Source organism: Pempheris klunzingeri, chromosome 8, assembly GCF_042242105.1.
Source record: "Pempheris klunzingeri isolate RE-2024b chromosome 8, fPemKlu1.hap1, whole genome shotgun sequence".
NCBI classification, from domain to species: Eukaryota; Metazoa; Chordata; class Actinopteri; order Acropomatiformes; family Pempheridae; genus Pempheris; species Pempheris klunzingeri.
In genome coordinates this window covers 16019390-16038827 of record NC_092019.1, presented here as the reverse complement: position 1 = coordinate 16038827, position 19438 = coordinate 16019390, and the positions used below count along the sequence as shown (strand labels likewise).

Here is a 19438-nt window from a genome sequence, read left to right as displayed (position 1 = left end):
GGAGGCTGCAGCGGAGAGGCAGAGACAGGACGCGGTTAATCCAACTTTACTGAAGTTGGGAGCGGAGCTTCATCCCCGCTGAGATGCGGCGCACATCTGCCATCAAAACAGCAAACATCTGACGAGAATTTAGACGGTGGCTGTTAGAGAAGTTAAGATGACAGTGCCGACAGACATCCCGGAGAAATGGTTTCCACTCGTTCTCCCCTTGCAAAGAAAGAAACAGAAAGGACTCAATGGAGCCAAAGCGAAAAAGAGGCGGACAGGTACGAGTGTGTTTGGCCACAGTCTTTGCTGTCGTCGTCATCAGCAGGTTGTTGATTGTTACAAACTTCATCTCACTGTTGTTCAAATAAATATCATTTCTCAGCTTCATTCCTACTGAGTCCAAGTTTCATTCCTGCTTCCTCATCTCACTCATCTCATTATTACATGTCTGCATAACAGACCTATTTAGCTTTCTTGTACTTAGTCACTGTGTGTCTGCTGATTCTGTAATCACTGAGCGTTCTCAGTCATTTTATCCGACATATTGAGAAAGACAGCAGGTTTAACAACAAGCAAATAACAATAGTAGCAATCCTTCAGGTTTCAGTAGTTATTATTAAATCTGCACATTTTCACTGCCAGACAGTGTTTTGGCTCAGTGGAACAATATTTTTTTCTGTTTTCAGTCCTCTCCCCCAGTATTAGGAGTCAACTTGTCTAATGTGACTCAAAGTCTTTGCAAAATGGCTGTTTTTTTCCTCCTTACGTTTAGTGTTGCTTATGAATCTGTACTCACATGAGTGGGATGTGCATGTCTAAACAAAACTGAGTTTGTCTGAATTTTGTGTAAATGATTAGGATGATGTCCTTGTCTCTGCAGCCGAGACACTGATCAATCTTCCAGGCGCCAGCCTCCGCTGCCACTGCACTGCCTCATCTGTATCCTTATTCCTTAGCTTAATGGCACTGGATGTGCACCTTCACTTGACCTCCAGCCCCTCAGTCTGTCACTGTGTCACTCGCATCGTTTTCCAGCAAATTAGATCACTCTGTGTGTGTGTGTGTGTGTGTGTGTGTGTGTGTGTGTGTGTGTGTGTGTGTGTGCAGACGATGTGTGTCCACCAACCCATTTTCTTCTAAATAATCAGCCACAGTTAGTGATGATCACTTCTGTCTGATCCTGACTCAGATTTAATAATTTCAAGGACAATAGCATTTCCCATAGCTCAGACTGGCTGTGCTCTTTGGTCATTACTGTTATGGGTGCATTCACTGTGTTGTGAGATTGTGTTTCGCTCATGGAGACATAAGGAGATTCTGTGCTGCAGCACGTGCCCTCACATGTCCAGCCATGGGGAGAGAGTTAAAGAGACGGGGGGGGGGGTGGATGAAAGAAAACGAGTGCTTTTGGATTAGGCTGCAGTTAGTCATTCTGTGTAAGATGGTATGGTATTAAGAATTTTAGTTGGAATCAATATTTATGTACTCCCTCATGTCTCAGTTGTTTTTGGAAACCTTATGCTTGTAGCAGAGTAAGCCTGCAGCTGAAAGTTTCTCAGTAATGGAGCTTTATAGATTTATACAGACTTGCTGTGTAGCATCTAGTCTGCGTCAGGGCTTCTGATGCCCTTGAAGCTGTCAGAAGCATTAAACACTTAATGGGCAGTTTGCTAAAGATGCTCATGCATTCAGATTGGGTTGGTCAGCTTGCACAGGAGCGACTGGGACAGACACCGCCTGGTCCTGACATCAGATGCTGGGATGCCTCAGTGTCTCTGTGCTTACCTGGCACGAGCACCCTGCCCTCTCCGTGGAGGGTTAATGCAGCTCTGGCACTGGCTGTCAGACAGATCTCTCTGCTGAACACTTGCCCCAGAAAGCAACACGACCTTCAGGTAGATGGGAGAAGTGCCAGAGGGAGAGGGAAAGAGGAGGGGCAGGGTTGGAATAGTTTCAACAGAATAGATGCTAGAGGTTGTGCACCTACACGATCAGACAAATCTGATATTGTTACACCAACCAGAGTTTAGAAGATAGGACATATCAAATATCATCAATCTACAGCTGGATTATTATATGGTGCAATGTTATATACTCTCAAAGTCTAACAGCTGTAACAGGCCATTACTCAAATTAAGTTTACACACACAGCATTTAGGAATCGAGTGATGCCCTAAAACACACTCTCTAAAAGGTATATTTGACTTGCTGCTACCACTCAGCTGCAGCCCGTACAGATCTGAGATATAAGAATATTTTAACTTGTTTTATAACAACTTGTTTGTTATACATATTCAAGATTGTTTTCTTTACATAGTGTTAGTTCAAAGGCTACAGTATGTACAGTGAAATGATTTGAGTTGGATTTTGTCATATTTATGACAGCTATCCGTTTGATATTTTTGGGGTGTATATTTGCTATATTGACAACAAATGAAAGGGACTGCTTTATGATAAAATCATTTTTTTGTATCAAAGTGATAAAGTGCCTTGATTTGTCAGGTATTCAACATGCTTGATACGTTAAAACAGATATTGCTGCCTGGTTATTTTATCAAAAATGTTTTCAACAGAGAATCTAGAGAGAGAGGTTGCACTCACTCTGTTACTCTTGTTGTAACTCTCCTTAGGTATTTGCAACTTGAAATGTAAAACAGAGGGAGAGATGGAAAACAATTTGTATTTTGTAACTTGACTAAATCCACTGTGACAGCAGCATATCTGGTCTGTAGCTGACTGGAGCTCATCTGCCACACCAAATCTGTCTTATGACCAAACAACAAAGGGAACTCTTCCATGATCTCTTTAAGTGGTGTGTGTTTGTTTGGTGAAGATGAATACAGCAGAGGCAAAAATGTGCTGCAAGTTGAGAGGGCTTCGCAGTGCTGCGGAAACACAGGAAACCACAGGTCTTTGTTTATGTACTGGGTAATGGCCTCTGTTGTGTGATGTCCGTTCCTGCGTGGCGCCTCATTACCTTTCACTCATCAATCAAAAGTGTGTTAGGGACTAGTTTTAGAGCTTAGTTCTGTGCATAACATATGATTTGCCCTGATTTTTATATATGTGTGTGTGTGTGTATGTGAACTGTATACAGCCCTGTGCAAAACAGGCCACTCGTTTCATTTAAAAAGCAGTCTCATCAATATTAGAGGAGACAGGCCTGGTGGAGGAGGAAGGGGGGGGGGACTCCCAAACTACTTTGCATCAGCACAAACAGAAACCTAAAAAGGCCAAGAGGATAAAGAGCAGGGTGCAGGAAGGGTGGGGTGCAAAAGCTTGAGCAGAAGACAAAGAAATTTCACTATTTTACTTTTATTCTCATTAGATTTATGTCCATAAGTATAATGGATGTAATGCTTCATCTGTGACTACCTGTAATGGGTCCCAGTAGCAACTCCTGTTGACTCATATAGATGTACACACTCATCTGCGGTTACATGTTTTGCGATCTGGCCCAGATTACACATCAGGTCATCAAGAGACATAATTGGCCTGATTATTAGTTTCGGTGTGTGTGTGTGTGTGTGTGAGAGAGACAAAATTATTGTCTCTGTTGATGACACACAGACAACCTCCAGCAGACTCTCCAGCTTTATTGATTTATAAATAAATGCACAAACATAGTGGAGTATCCTCCTGCTGTCAGTCTCCCTCACTCTTTCTCTTTCCAGATCTCCAGAATAATAGTTGGTCCTTTTTATGCAAGTTGACACACAGAGATGCAGTTTGTTTTTTTTGGGCACTTTCTGTATGCTATTGTTTTGATATCATCCGCTAGGACTAATTTGATGTCTTGTCTTTCTGCAGAGGAGGAGAGAAGGGCCAGAGCCAATGACAGAGAGTATAACGAGAAGTTTCAGTATGCGGTAAGAGATTTCTCTCCTGTACACGTTCCAAAATATGTCATTAAATATGAGTGAACATTTTAAATCTTTTAATCCAAGCAATTCATGTGAAATGTTGTGAGAGTCCATTTAATGTTCTGTTTTCTTCTCCTCATCCAGAGTAACTGCATCATGACATCCAAGTACAACATGATCACCTTCCTACCCATCAACTTGTTTGAGCAGTTCCAGGAAGTAGCCAACACCTACTTCCTTTTCCTGCTCATACTGCAGGTGAGGAGAGAAGGTGATGGAGGGAAGGAAACGACTGGTGTTACCCTCTCCAATTGGACCTATTTTATTCACACACAGTATGATGCAGTCCGGTGCACTGACGTTCTTAAGGAGCTCAGCGGTCTAATGTGTGTTCAGACTAATCTGCAAATCAACTATCTTTATCTCTGTCTAGTTAATACCTCAGATCTCCTCCCTCTCCTGGTTCACTACCATCGTGCCTTTAGCTCTGGTGCTGAGCATCACTGCAGTAAAGGATGCCACAGACGACTATGTGAGCATGTTTTTTTTTTTTTCTACGCACCACATACTTCAGTGAAAACAGTCAGTGAAATACAGTACAAGGACTCCTGAATTTTTCTAGCAGATTCTACTTTGAATGTAGTGCACTAACAAGTGACCTCTTAGACATGGAGAGCTCAACTAAGCTCCTGAAAAGCTCAAATTCACCTTTTTAACTCCTGCAGTTTCGTCACAAGAGCGACAACCAAGTGAACAACCGTCAGTCTCAGGTCCTCATCCGTGGATCGTGAGTCTCCTGTCTTGTCACTTTCAACTAAGCACTAACCAGGGCTACTGCTTCCTAAACTACTTCTGCTAATTGGAAAATTAATGAAACAAATTAATTATTAGTCTTGCTTGTTTTTCATTAGAAGCCCCCATAAATTACTGCAATTTCTTATCTTTTTCAAATCTCACTTTGCTTTTCACTTTGCTTTGCTGTTTCAGGCTACAGAGTGAAAAGTGGATGAACGTTCGAGTGGGTGATATCATTAAACTGGAAAACAACCAGTTTGTGGCAGTAAGTGGGATGTACACTGCCACACATGCACACACACACACACCTTGCAGTGCCGATTTTAATTATTACCAATTAATTGAACCTTAATATAACAGTGGATTGTTCAGGGTTCAGCCTGCAGCTCTCTTGTCATTTTACATGTGATCATAATGTCTATTTCTGCTGTATTGTACTCCAAATGCCATAATGCCAAATGGATTTCAGTTTCTGCATGTGTCTTATTGTACTAGTTCTATTATCACTGTGTCATCAGGCCTCACTAATTCTGTTCCTGTGGCAGCGGTACCATCAGTGGATGCTAAGCTCAGCTAATGTATCTATTTTCAGGCTGACCTGCTCCTGTTGTCCAGCAGTGAACCTCACGGGCTCTGTTACATTGAGACAGCCGAGCTGGACGGGTCAGAAAACACACTACAGCTTACCATCGTCTCACAGGACCTCACAATCTGCAGAAGCAACTGGACACTGCACCTAAATCGCTGTGTGTTGTATTATCTTGCAGAGAGACCAATATGAAGGTGCGTCAGTCTGTCTCAGTGACATCTGAACTTGGAGACCCGAACAACTTGGCTTCGTTCGACGGTGAGTTTTTAGAAATCTCATCTCTGTCTCTTGGTTCCTGGTTTTGGTTCATCTTCCTTTTCTCGATAATGTAAAGGTCAACAGTCTTCAGCCTGCATCTGAGTGTTTAACACAAATGTAATCCACTTCCCATCCTTGCACATGAACAATACACACACACACACACACACACACACACACACTTTCTGTTCTCCCCTGCCAGCGCTGAATGACAGCCTATCATCTCCCGCCCACTAGTACACACAACAAAAGACTTTGTGTCAGCACTGAGCGCCCACACACACACTATTCACCTGCTCAGGAAAATGCATTACTGCAGCAAATCAGCCCACACTTTGCTTCATATCAGCTTACAAAAGGTGTGTGTTTCAGCCTTTTAGTGTGTGTTTACTGCATGATATCCTGGGGATGATGAATTCAACTTTATATTATGCAGCTAGAAAAATACACCACACAATTGTAATTAGAGTTGGTGGGCGTCTATGATATAGCATCTTATTTAGACTTCTATGTATGCTCTCCTGTGTTAAGGTGAGGTGGTGTGTGAGCCCCCCAACAACAAGCTGGATCGTTTCTGTGGGACTCTGTACTGGAGAGACAAGAAATACACGCTGACCAACCAGAACATGCTGCTACGAGGATGTGTCCTCCGCAACACGGAGGCCTGTTATGGCCTGGTCATCTTCGCAGGTCTGTGCGTACCTGTGTATGAAAGTGTTTATGTGATGTGTGTAACAGGTCTAATTTTCCCTGTTTTGGTCCCAGGCCCAGACACCAAACTAATGCAGAACAGCGGTCGCACCAAGTTTAAGCGTACGAGCATCGATCGTCTGATGAACACTCTGGTCCTCTGGGTAGGACACTCCAAACTTCTCACTTTCATGGCTCATAAAGTAACTGTTTCAGAATTTGATCTCAGTGCTTTGAATCTAGTTTCTCATATCTCCTCTGATAATGTACTCTATCCTAATTTGGACCAGAGATCCAAATATAAGATGTCTGATTCTACATATAGACATCTTTGTACTTGCCTAATCTGTCTGCAATGTTCCTTTATCTTTGTGTCTCTGTCAGATCTTTGGCTTCCTGGTGTGTATGGGTGTGATCCTGGCTGTGGGTAACGCAGTCTGGGAGAGAGAGGTGGGCTCCCTGTTTCAGAGCTATCTGCCCTGGGACCCTCCTGTAGACAACTTCCTGTTCTCTGCCTTCCTCTCCTTCTGGTCCTACGTCATTATTCTGAACACCGTGGTGCCTATCTCTCTGTATGTCAGGTGAGGAGGAGTCTAAGAATTATAGATATTAAAAAACAAGGGATTTGAATATGAATAATTTGATTAAAAAAAAACCAAAATGCTCACACAGCCACAATGGTCCAATACTGAATTAATTCCATTTTGACATCATAAAAGTTTACAAACAGCCCAGACAATAAATACAAGTGATACATTTGTCACTTAAGGGAATAAGCAAAGGTTATACAAGCTCATATTTACGTACAATCCAGTTACAAAATGAATGTTAAAGGTCCTATCCAGACATGCTGAAAGACATAAACATACATAAATAGAAATGCATATAAATAAAAATACTATGCTTTGAATAATTATATATTATAGCATGTCTATTTCTATTACTTCACTGAAAGTCCCTTCTCAGCATATGAACACTGGAGGTTTCTTGTTTCCACATCAGCTTTCAGACAAACTATGATGTCAGAGACTTGTGCTTTTATGAACACATTTTAGTCTGAGATTTAAGGTGAGCATGGAGTAACTTTGCCCTTTCCTCCTGTTTGACTAATAGCTGTATTTGCCGCTACAGGTCGAGTGTTAACTGATGAGAATTGATGTCTCTGCTGTAAAGGTGTAGTGCTAGAGAGCCTAAGCTGGCACTAAGTTAAATGACTTTTACTGTTGTTGTAACCCGTCTCTGGCCTGTGTGTGTATCAGTGTGGAGGTGATCAGGCTGGGTCACAGCTACTTCATTAACTGGGACCAGCAGATGTTCTGCTCACAGTGTAACACAGCAGCTGAGGCCAGGACCACCACTCTGAACGAGGAGCTGGGCCAGGTGGGCATTCACACCCAAACAGCATGTGTTTATGTGTGTGTGATGTTGATATTTCATGTGTGTTTATTGACTGTGTATATTCAGCCCTTCCATCCCTCTTACACCCATCCTAGTTTCTGTTGCTTTTCAGATATTTGGTTAATGAATCTTAAATAGAATGCATTTCTATTCATTTATTAATAAATTCTGCACTAACTGAATGAAAGTAAATTGAAATTAAATGCACCAGCGGACTAACAGGAATCTAAACTCAGGGTGCTTCACAGATTGGTCTGAAGAATATCTCTCTTCGGCTATAACTACTGTTCAGTGCAAGCAGTCAAAAACTCTCTTCGCTAAACCCATTTCAGACCCATATCAATCAAAACACTTCTCTCCACCTAATTACAAGTCGAGAAGATAGTTTTGGTTCACTTCAAGTTCTTAACTGTTATTGCAGCAATGTTTTTAAAACATAGCTTTAATTTTATTTTTGAATGTACAATATATAATTGTACTGTAATGACTTTGCATGTGTCATTTGAGATTTAGTGTTACCATTTAAATTGTTTCCTTTAGGTTGAATACATCTTCAGTGACAAGACTGGTACTCTCACTCAGAACATCATGAGCTTCAATAAGTGCTCCATCAATGGGCAGACTTACGGTAAGTGCGCACACAAACGCTTATCAACAAAAATTCAAAATCATAGGCATCATAAAAGTAGACTGAGCGTAAACCTGTGTTGAATCAACATGCACACACACACACTCACAAAAATACACAACAAAGTCTCACACACCTGCTTGTATTACTATCAGGTGAAGTAACAGACCCGTTGGGACCTCAGCCAAAGGTAAACAGTCGTTTCTCTTTTTGCTTTAAAACACACATCCACTTGCAGTTACACACACACATTTGTATATACTCTTAGTTAACGGAGTCCCGGACTCTCCATTTATCTTCAGAGATTGGACTTCACTCCCTTCAACCCTCTGGCTGACCCAGACTTCTGTTTCTATGACGACACCCTGCTGGAATCAGTCAAAGTGGGAGACTCACACACTCACGAGTTTTTCCGCCTGCTCTCCCTCTGTCACACCGTCATGAGCGAGGAGAAGAGCGAGGGTGAGCAAGAGAAGGGCAGAGCCTCAGCCGACCTCATCATTTGTCTGTTATATATTGTTTGCTATTGATTAGCATTTCATCTGTCTAAGCAGGAGAGCTGGTTTATAAGGCTCAGTCGCCAGATGAGGGGGCTCTAGTCACAGCAGCTCGAAACTTTGGCTTTGTGTTTCGCTCCCGAACACCTGGGACGATAACCACCATAGAGATGGGACAACCTGTCACCTACACTCTGCTCGCCATACTGGACTTCAACAACATACGCAAGAGGATATCTGTGATAGGTGCGCAGGGGTCGTCATTTTCAGTTCACAATTTACAGAAAAGAAAAAAAAATCTATTTATTTATTTATCTTATTTATTGGTATTTATTTCAAATCAAGAAAAAGTGGGTGCATAAGTATTAATATAACAATCTAGATTAAATTAGATTTAAGAAATACTATCTGCGATGTAATGACTGCAATTAAACCATCTTTTAAATATTTAGAACTGCACATTTTTTGCTTAGTTTTTTACAAAGACTTAAAATTTAGGTGAAAATCAGTTTAAACCAATCAAGGATCTTTTTATCATTCTTCTTTTATACTTTGCATGCCATTAACACAAGTTCTGCAGTGGACTGTACTGAAGATAAGAGTATTTCATGTTCAAATCACAAACATGTATTTAAACCGTTGAATCACGACCCACACTCCTACAAGATGACAGAAGATAGGCTTTTAGTCATGTTTACATTTGATCCCTCTGTGAGATTTTTTCACACTGCTCCTTTGATTGGTCTTCTTGTAAGGAGCTGGAAATCTGCCCAGACATCAATGATCATAAATCACTCTTGACTGAGCAACAACTTTGGTTTAGTATCAGAGCAGCAAAACACAAGGCACGGAGCAGATCTTCATACATCAGTGTCAAACGATATTCAGACAGCTTGGGTTCGATTATATGTACTGTCAGCTCTGTTTGTAGGAATGCCTTTATCTGAACCCAAGTCTGGTTATTTGAGGGTGATAGAGGAGTTGTATGTATTCCCTGGAGTATTTTGTCTTCATTACACACTCTGTTATTCATTTTCAGTTCGTAACCCAGAGGGCAGGATCCGTCTGTACTGTAAGGGAGCTGACACTGTGCTGCTGGAGAGGCTCCACCCCTCTAACCAGGAACTGATGAACATCACCTCAGACCACCTCAATGTGAGTAAAATCGCACAAACATGTTAACTCTGGATAGATGGATGGATGGATGGATGGATGGATGGATGGATGGATGGGTGGGTGGAGCTATACTGCCATCTAGTGCCTCCAGACATGGCAACACTTGTAACATCTCAGCCTTTACTGACATATGACATTTTTGGCCTATTTTCAGACCCAGCGAAAGTAGAGTACACTATCATCAACCTATAGGACTTCTTTATCTCCCTTTGTGTCATCCTCATGTCAGAATGTGTGCATGTATTTGTGTCTGTACATGTCTGTGCATGTAGGAGTATGCAGCAGATGGTTTGCGAACGCTGGCGCTGGCCTACAGGGACCTGTCAGAGGACGAGTGGGTTATGTGGTCAGAGAGCCATCGCTGCGCTGACAAGGCAACCCACTACAGAGACGACCGACTGGCAGCCGCTTATGAGGAGATAGAACAAGACATGATGGTTAGTGACTTGTGATCTGAGAGTGTGCATCCATATGTGTGGTTTTGTATGTGTATCTTTGACTGGAACACTAGACCATTTGCTCCTCAAGTAATTTATGCAGAGTTCCTTCCGCATACGGAATAAAAATAGATAGAAAAAAGGGAACTTGGGTTTAGTCTGATGTATCGTCCAGACTAATTTCTGAGCGGAAATTCCTTTCTTTTTCTGTAGCAAAACATTTCTGTCAGATCTCCTCAGTGCAGATGAAGTTTATTTGATTATTGATTCAATTAGAGGAATTGGGGGTAAGCCATGCCATAGCATAGAAATTGCTTTTAGACCCTCCTTAATTTCCTGCTGTTATGAATTTATGTCTGCCTATGTGTCTAGCTCCTGGGTGCCACAGCTATAGAGGACAAGCTGCAGGAAGGTGTCCCAGAGACCATCGCTGTCCTCTCTCTGGCTAACATTAAGATCTGGGTTCTCACTGGAGACAAGCAGGGTGAGATGCACATACTTTTACACACAATTTCAAAACTCACAAAGCAAAAAAAAAAAAAAAAACACAAAAAATTTGCAAAGAGTCAAACAATCAAAAGATAATTCTCTTATAGAGATGGTGAAGGCATATTTAAGGGTAACATGCACCCATGTGTGTACCATCTGCTCTCCGACACTCTCGTCGACACTGTCAAAACACACCTGAAATTTACCTGGTTTATTTATTTAATGGTCAACATAAAGCCAAGCAAACTTACAGATTCCCTCGTACGATGCTGGAACAATGAAACTGAGAATGATCAACAAGGCCAAGCCAGAGTGTGATACAAAAGTGTGTGAAGAGAATTATTTTCTAAATGCTACTAGCCTCTAAGAGGTTACATATAACAATATGCATTAGTTTTGCTTAAATGCTTTACTGCACTGAAGTAACCCCCTCCCTTTCTCTCACACAGAGACAGCTGTCAATATAGGTTACTCCTGCAAGATGCTGACAGATGATATGACAGAGGTATTCATCATCAGTGGACACACTGTCCAAAGCGTACGGCAAGAGCTCAGGTCAGTCTGTTGGCCTCTCTGTCTGTCTAGACTGCTGCATGTCCATCTTTCTCCTCAGCTGTCTGCTGTCTGTACGCTATAAAACCCCCGCTGACCAAATATGACAGACAGGTATTGATTAGTAAGAAACTAAGAAATGTATGCATGATTGGAGCTAGTAGGTGGGTGGTAGTACAGAGTTCCAACCACTGTACGCAAATTACTGGACAATATCTAGTGTGTGACCCACACTTTGATGTAGCCAACAGAGGTAAATCAACTCAAGCTAAATGTACAGCCATACAAATGTACGGACTGCTAAAATAGTAGTTTTGAGCTTTCAAGAAGTAAAGAAATGAATCTTTCGATACTACATTGTGTATGAGCAAACTCTGTATTGCCCTTATACTCGGCCTAAAGATTGCACACTACAGTTCCCGTAACTTCTGCGAATTGGTGAAGTGTTGAGGGGAAATTTTAGTCTTTTTGTTTATAGTGTTACAGGAAAGACAGGGCAACACACAACGTAGGACACTAATGAAATGTTATGATTAAAATATTTAGAAATACACAGATTTAAAGAAGCCACAAAGCTGAACTTTACTTTAAGAGTCAAATAATCTGAACACATAGAGCACAAATTAAAGCACAAATTAACCAACAGAGTGCTGCATTGATCCAGGTGACACATAGAGGCAGGCCACGCACTGAAACATGAATAATAACAATCAGCGTGTGGGCACTCATCACAGTCATAGTTTTCCTTCCTGATAACTGTAACATTTGACTACCATTCTATTTTTGTCTCTTCTTTGATTTGTTTTCTCAGCTGTGTCTCTTTCTTTCTCTGTCGTCTCTCCTATTTTCTCCTTTATATAGTCATGTTGTGTTTTGGTTCTGTCTTTGTAGGAGACATTGATGTCAAGTTTGTTTTTCTTCCTCTCCAGGAGGGCGAGAGAAAGGATGATTGAGCTGTCGAGAACCGGAGCTGGAGTAAAGGAGGAGGGGATGGAGGGATGGGGAGAGGCATGTTTCACGGGTAACGGGTTCAGAGAAGCACAAGAAGGAGATGGTACAGAAGGAGGAGGAGGGAAACAGCTGCAGTACCCTCCTCCTCCTCCTCCTCCTCCTCCTCCACCACCATCTTCCTCCAATCTCATGGACAACATCTCTGGAGAGTTTGCCCTTGTAATCAACGGTCACAGTCTGGTATGAATAACACGCCCCCGCACTCACATACTGTGCACTTACACATACATAAAACCAACAGGGGCTGTGAAGAATTAAACTGTCAACTGTCAGGAAAGAGTGAGTTACCAGAAGTTGTTATTTGCATCAACAAAACATTTTCTCCTTCTTAAAGTGCATTTCTTCCACAGCTGCAACTCTGACCCCTTAAAATTTGCCCTTTAACCTTCTGGGCTCTCTTGTTCTTTGACAGGCCCATGCACTAGAAGCAGACATGGAGACAGAGTTTGTGTCGACAGCGTGTGCGTGCAAAGCAGTGATCTGCTGCAGAGTCACCCCACTGCAAAAAGCTCAGGTGGTGGAGCTTATCAAGAAACACAAGAAGGCCGTTACTCTGGCTATAGGAGACGGAGCTAACGACGTTAGCATGATCAAAAGTGAGTTGTGTGTGCAGGATCCATATATGAAGGATGGCGTGGAGGAGAGAAGGAAGTGTAACTGGATTATTGTTGAGAGGAAAGAGAAAAAGAGAAGTATAGCGCTCAGCTATGAGGGTGCCAAAGTTTACCTTAAGGCAATGGAATTTCTTAGCAGAAGTGTAGCAGTAGAAGTTGTTTATCTTCATGGTGTTACTTGTATTGACGTAGGCTGTGTGGAAATGCATGTTGCAGTAGGTGGGATGTCCTCATCAAGTTAGGAACGTGTGCTTCTCAGTGTCTTGACAGTGTTGTTGTCTCTCCTCTTAAGCCTGACTGACTGTTGGCCACTTATCACACTGTGCAAACCCACAGAACTTTTTGTTAAATCTGATAGAAATCCCAGAGTTTTTAAACATACAAAAAAAAGCCAAACATCTGGATCATTTACATTTGATGAAACAGTGCAGCTACAAAATCACATCCTGTGATTTACACTCTTCAAATATCAAAATTGGTGTCATACTGGAGGAGGAAAACAACGGCAAAAGAAGTTTTCCCAAACCAAAAGTTGTTCCCATCGAAGGAATAGTTTGACTCTTTGGAACATATGTGCTTTCACTTTCTTATCAAGAGTTAGATGAGACGATTGATATCAGCCTCATTTCTAAATATGAAGCTACTGCCAGCAGCCAGTAAGCTTAGCCTAGCATAAAGATTAAAAACGGGGCATGCTGAGTTGAAATGATGAATGATTTGCTATTGAAGAATTTTGTTACAGCTTATAAGCACTTTATAATGAGCATGGCACTTATTTATCTACATGTGTTAAAATGCTATCTAATCTTTGTTTCTGACAGTATGGAGACAATTACGTATCAAAAAACAGATAAAATAGGACATAAAGAGAAATAAAAGTCCAGTTTTCCAACTACAGTATAACCAGTCTTTTATTCTTTCTCTGTGTGTCCTTCTCTTTCCTCTCTTCCAGGTGCTCATATCGGAGTTGGTATCTCAGGTCAGGAGGGGATCCAGGCCGTGCTGGCCAGTGATTACTCCTTCTCACAATTTCGCTTCCTGCAGCGGCTCCTGCTGGTGCATGGCCGCTGGTCCTACCTGCGAATGTGCCGTTTCCTCTGCTACTTCTTCTACAAGAACTTTGCCTTCACCATGGTGCATTTCTGGTTCGGCTTCTTCTGTGGCTTCTCTGCACAGGTCAGAGAGTAGAGGTCATGAGGACATCTTTACATCAACAACCAAATCATCATTTAGGGAGCTGCAATCATGATCTTCACTTTGTGTCCATCTTTTCTCTCCTGTAGACGGTGTATGATCAGTACTTCATCACACTCTACAACATTGTCTACACCTCCCTCCCTGTGCTGGCCATGGGGATATTTGACCAGGTCTGTTCACTTTAGAACTACATATAGAGCACGTATGTATATTGTGTATGCTGAATTATTTCCAGGAAATTAAAGGACCACGCAAATGTTATTGTTTAAACATGACAACAGTAGTTTAAAGACAGATGAAGCCATATTTTTGATGCATTAGTAAGAGTACATCTGTACGTCTGTTGGTTGGTCTTTCTAGCACTTTTCTTGGACACGACTGATTTATCTCTAACTATTGGATGGATTGCCATGGCATTTGGTACACACATTCATGGTTCCCAGACGATCGATCCCTATGACCTAGGTGATCCCCTGACTCTTGTCTGTTGTGCCACAAAAAGGTTGACATTTGTGGTGTGCAGTGAAAACTCCTGAGTGGATTGCCGTGACGTTCAGATAGAACTGCAATAACTCTGATGATCCCTTAACTTCCCGTGTTGTGCGATCATTAGACTGAACTTTTAATTTTTACTTTGGCTTATGGCATTCCCATCATCTTTAGCTGTACTTTGTGTTCAGTGCTATCCAGCAAATGGTAGCATGCTAACTAAGATGGCGACCATGGTAAACGTTATACCTGCTAAACTATAGGTAATTATTTTGAGATAAAATCATCTTATTTTAGTCAATGCAGCTTATTGCTTGCTCTCTGATTGAAGGATGTGCCTGATCAGAGGAGTCTGGAGTACCCTAAACTGTATGAGCCAGGGCAGCTCAACCTCCTCTTCAACAAAAGAGAGTTCTTCATCTGCATCGCCCAGGGCATCTACACATCAGTGGTGCTGTTTTTTGTGCCCTATGCCATCCTGTCCGACGCCACTCAGAGCACCGGAGTGCCCCTCGCTGACTACCAGACCTTCGCGGTCACCACGGCAACAGCCCTGGTCATTGTGGTCAGCGTTCAGGTGAGTGAGGACAGAGTGGTGTCAACTTTCCTCACAGATGGCAACCTCTATATTTAACCACTGTCTGCTCCTTAATTGTGTGCTAACTGTGCACCTCTTTTCACACGTGTGTCTGCACATGTTTATGTAGATCGCTCTTGACACCGGCTTCTGGACAGTTATCAACCATGTGTTTGTGTGGGGCTCTCTGGGCTCCTACTTCATTATCATGTTCGCTCTGCACAGCCAGACCCTCTTCAGGATCTTTCCCAACCAGTTCCACTTCGTAGGTCGGTCCCCTGCTCTCTTTGTCTGCCTGTCGCACACAAACACGCACACAAAAGTAATTTTGCACAGTGAAGTTTAATCAAACTTAGATTACTGTAAATAACTAATAAATATTTAAATAATCCTTAAAGAGAAAATGGGGTTTAATACACATAAAAATGCAGCCAATACAATTTGCACTGTTAACTGCTATTATACACGTGATAAATCAAAATCTGACAATAACATTGGCTCACCAGTATATTGGCTGACTTAGACTAGAATACAATAATATCTTGTTTACATTAGTCAGCTGCTGAAATCATTTCACACAACCAACTATAATCATCGTGTAAAGATGTCTAAAATCTGTATATTCCTTAAACATATTTGCTCATGTTTGTGTATGTGTAATGTGTGTTTGTGAGTACAGGCAGTGCCCAGAGCACTTTATTGCAACCAGTCGTGTGGTTAACTATTGCACTGGCAACAGCAATCTGTATAGTTCCAGTTTTGGCATTTCGCTTCCTCAAGGTGGACCTCAAACCTCAACTCTCAGACACGGTGAGAAAACACACACAAACGCAAGATTTCTAATCCTGATGTGTCCATATTCTTCATTGCAACATGTGTCAATGTCACATCTCCCCCACTAGCCAGTTTGAAACTGGTTTCAGCCAATCATTAACTGCACACACACAAACAGCTCTATGTTTGTTTGTGTGTATGCGTGTGAGTGTGAGTGTGCGTGTGCGTGTGTGCTCATGGGCGTGTGCTTGTGCGTGAGTGTGTATGATGATGAGTTTGTGCTTACCAGCATCGGCGGCATGTACAGCAAATAATCAAATATTGACATGATCGGTGTACCCTAATGACAGGAGTTGCTTTTAGTGCAGTCAGTGTGTCTCAGGTTAGCTGGGCATCCAACCGAAGCTGTCTGAGGGCAGTGTTAGGAAGTCCCTTTTTTGATTTGTTTGTAGTTTCTCTTCAGTCACTATTAATGGTGTCTGTGCTGGGGATAAACTTGAGTTATATATTAAGAAGCGATTTAAGATTGGATGAGATTAAGGATTGGACAGAAAAGTTGTGAAGAAACTTTTTTCAACACTCAAAGACTGAAGTTATACGTGTGCCCAGTACGTGCCCACAGTAACATGTAACAATAGCACAGGGAAAAAAACAAAGCACACAGGTGAAAAAAAAAGTATATAGTTTAAAATGTACATTTCTGTAATGGCTACATAATTTAGTGCTATTTTAAAATACTCTGATGTTTAAAGCACCCAAATAAATGCCACCCCTGCTGTGTGAGTGTGTTTGAATGGGTGAGTGAGAGGCAAACTGTAAAGCACTTTGTCCATTATGGTTGAAAAGTGTCCATTTACTATGCATTTGTATTTTTTGCATCATCAACTTTAGATTTTTTGGTCACAAAATCTAGTATAACAGTCTGTTCAGTTCAAACAGACTGTGATGAACTAAATTCGATATGTCACTCAATCCTGTTCATCTCCTCTGTTTCTCTCCAGGTACGCTACACTCAGTTGGTACGGCAGAAGAAGCGAAAGCCAGTAGGTCGTAGCGTGGGAGGTGCCTGGCGTGGAGTGTCGGAGGGCCGTCTGGGCACTCGTGGCTCTAGGCGATCAGGCTACGCGTTTGCCCATCAGGAAGGATTTGGAGAGCTGATCACCTCAGGGAAGAATATGAGGCTCTCGTCCTTGGCCCTGGCCACCTTTGCCTCCAGACACAGCTCCAGCTGGATCGACACGCTCCGCAGGAAGAAACATACTCACGCTCACACTCCCCCCAGCGCCTCTGGGGAGTGCAGCCCAGCGCCCAGTTGTGTCTCTGGGTCAGTACCGCCACTCTCAAATTCCTCCTCTGTTCTGGGTGGCTCACAAGACACACCCATCGAGGAGGAGGCAGGCACAGCACCAGCCCAAAACACGCAGACAGCTCAAACTTCATCCACACAAACTCCACCAGCGTCAGAAGCAGCTGCACCTCCAGGCTCGGCCCCATCCCCCAATGCGGGCGTCCTTCTCCCCTCAGCTGTGAAGTCACATGGAGGTGACTCACCTGGAGGCTGGACAATCACTCTGGGGACTGTCCAGGTGAGCTGCTGTTATTTCCAATTCTTGTGTTCTATCTGCCTAAATTAGCCTTACCCTTAAAATAACAGCTAACTCTTCCTCTCTCCAACAGGAAGCTCTGTTTGGTTGGAAGGCTACTGCGGCTCGTGCCACTGCATCCAGCACCCCAGGCCCACCCACTCCTGCCAAGGAAACCAGCCAGATTGAGTGAAACAATCTGGAGATAATAATGGAGATATGACTCGTTCACTACTGTCTATCACATTTCTGCACACATACAGGATGTGTTGTGTGCTTTCCTGAAGAGATACCGGGACACTGAGAGCCCACAGACTGAGTGCTCCTCTCTCCGTTACCCAACTGAAACGTCTATAATAAATCAAATAAAACCAAATCATAAGAACTAGTGGGGAATCATAATGACATGCCAACCTTGCCTACTATGACTTGGGACTTGAGGGTTATATACATGCTCCCACAGCATATAACTGTGTTCATGAATGACTGACAGCCTCACTCACAGGCAAGTCACACAGCATCTCTAAAAATCAACAGTGGCTTGAATGAATGAGTATAAAAAGACTTTCAGCCAGTTGAGTGCAGACATTATCATCTGTAAAAGTGTTTTTGTCCTCAAGCCTCTGTGTTCACTATAGTTCTCAGTGAGAACGGTGCTTTAAGTTACAGCAAGACTCTCGTTGATTTCTTACTTGTCATATTTCTAGTTCACATGTTCCTTTGTTTTTTTGCATCATATTGATGTGTTTTATAATGCCCTAGTTGCGTTGCATCTTAAAGCAAGCTCTCAGTGTTTTTTCTGCTCCTTGTGTTTTTTTGTTTGTTATTGTCCAACACAGGGCCCGATCATGTAAATGTGCCTCTAATGAAATGTCTCGTACCACAGCTGTCTGAAAACTGACAAACTGCCACTGGCTTAATTTACGTTTGACTTGGGCAACGTGCAAAGAAAATGTGAAAATCAAAAAGGCAGTCATGGACTTTTAAAGGTGGTTTGTCAGTCGTACATGTTGTTATTTTGTGTGAACAGTCGTGCTGATTCAGACTGTAAACATGCTGTAAACTTCAGTTAAGTGCTTTAAATTTGTATTTGTCCTTGAATAAAGGGAAGGTGTTTGGGGATAATCATGCCTTAAAAATGCCAAAAGTTTGATCCTCTGAGCTGCTTCCTGATCCATCAGTCAAAAACAACATCCCATCTGTGTTGACAGTGCTCCTATCAACTACTGACCCCTGACCTGGATTTGGGTGATAATAAGTAAGTAAGGTAACCAGAGGAATGATGTTAGTATGTTCCTGGATCTATCCCTCTACTAAACTCTTAAATAAAGCAGCTCTTAAACTGAAAACACAACAGGATATGCAAAAATAAGGCTGTAAATGAATGTACTGTACAGTATTTGGCCCCATAAATTGTGTAAGTGTGAGTGGAACATGGAGCTGTTGAATGCAGGCCAAGAAGCATGTCGTCTCTCTTTCGCACAAGCAATGAGTCCAATTTCAAGTAGCAACCAAGGTGTTAAGTAAAGATGAGTATACTATGGTAGGGTGTTAAATGAGTTAAAGTGAAAAATAAGTGGCAACTTGTTGACAAAACAGCCCTGTGGTGCTTTTAGTGGTGAGAGCACTCTAGTCCTCCAGTTTATTATGTCACTTTCTAGTGTTTGTAATAAGAGAAATAGGAAAATACAACACCTCTTAAGGCTGTACAAAGCTTTAACAAGCACATTCCCACATTTATTTAATTAGAGTATGCTGTTGCATACCATATATGAATTTAGGAAATCAAGATAACACAGGTACTGACAGTTAACTCTATTTAAATATATATAT

General features: G+C 42.1%; 1 protein-coding gene across 1 annotated transcript in view; it reads left to right on the top strand.

The window, feature by feature from the left end:
* Window positions 1–18711, top strand: part of atp8b2 (ATPase phospholipid transporting 8B2) — a 23226-nt gene extending 4515 nt beyond the window's left edge. Inside the window, exons 3-30 of the mRNA XM_070835166.1 lie at window positions 3799–3857; window positions 3996–4109; window positions 4285–4383; window positions 4577–4638; window positions 4839–4911; window positions 5239–5309; window positions 5414–5493; window positions 6025–6183; window positions 6259–6347; window positions 6568–6764; window positions 7443–7563; window positions 8122–8209; window positions 8365–8399; window positions 8512–8671; window positions 8764–8952; window positions 9746–9861; window positions 10155–10319; window positions 10692–10803; window positions 11258–11363; window positions 12290–12551; window positions 12784–12967; window positions 13938–14161; window positions 14269–14352; window positions 15003–15248; window positions 15379–15517; window positions 15928–16058; window positions 17024–17608; window positions 17700–18711. Of these exons, the coding sequence (XP_070691267.1) occupies window positions 3799–3857; window positions 3996–4109; window positions 4285–4383; window positions 4577–4638; window positions 4839–4911; window positions 5239–5309; window positions 5414–5493; window positions 6025–6183; window positions 6259–6347; window positions 6568–6764; window positions 7443–7563; window positions 8122–8209; window positions 8365–8399; window positions 8512–8671; window positions 8764–8952; window positions 9746–9861; window positions 10155–10319; window positions 10692–10803; window positions 11258–11363; window positions 12290–12551; window positions 12784–12967; window positions 13938–14161; window positions 14269–14352; window positions 15003–15248; window positions 15379–15517; window positions 15928–16058; window positions 17024–17608; window positions 17700–17798 (4049 nt within the window). The 3' untranslated portion in view covers window positions 17799–18711. The remainder of the gene's footprint in view (window positions 1–3798; window positions 3858–3995; window positions 4110–4284; window positions 4384–4576; window positions 4639–4838; window positions 4912–5238; window positions 5310–5413; window positions 5494–6024; window positions 6184–6258; window positions 6348–6567; window positions 6765–7442; window positions 7564–8121; window positions 8210–8364; window positions 8400–8511; window positions 8672–8763; window positions 8953–9745; window positions 9862–10154; window positions 10320–10691; window positions 10804–11257; window positions 11364–12289; window positions 12552–12783; window positions 12968–13937; window positions 14162–14268; window positions 14353–15002; window positions 15249–15378; window positions 15518–15927; window positions 16059–17023; window positions 17609–17699) is intronic.
* Window positions 18712–19438: the final 727 nt, after the last annotated feature.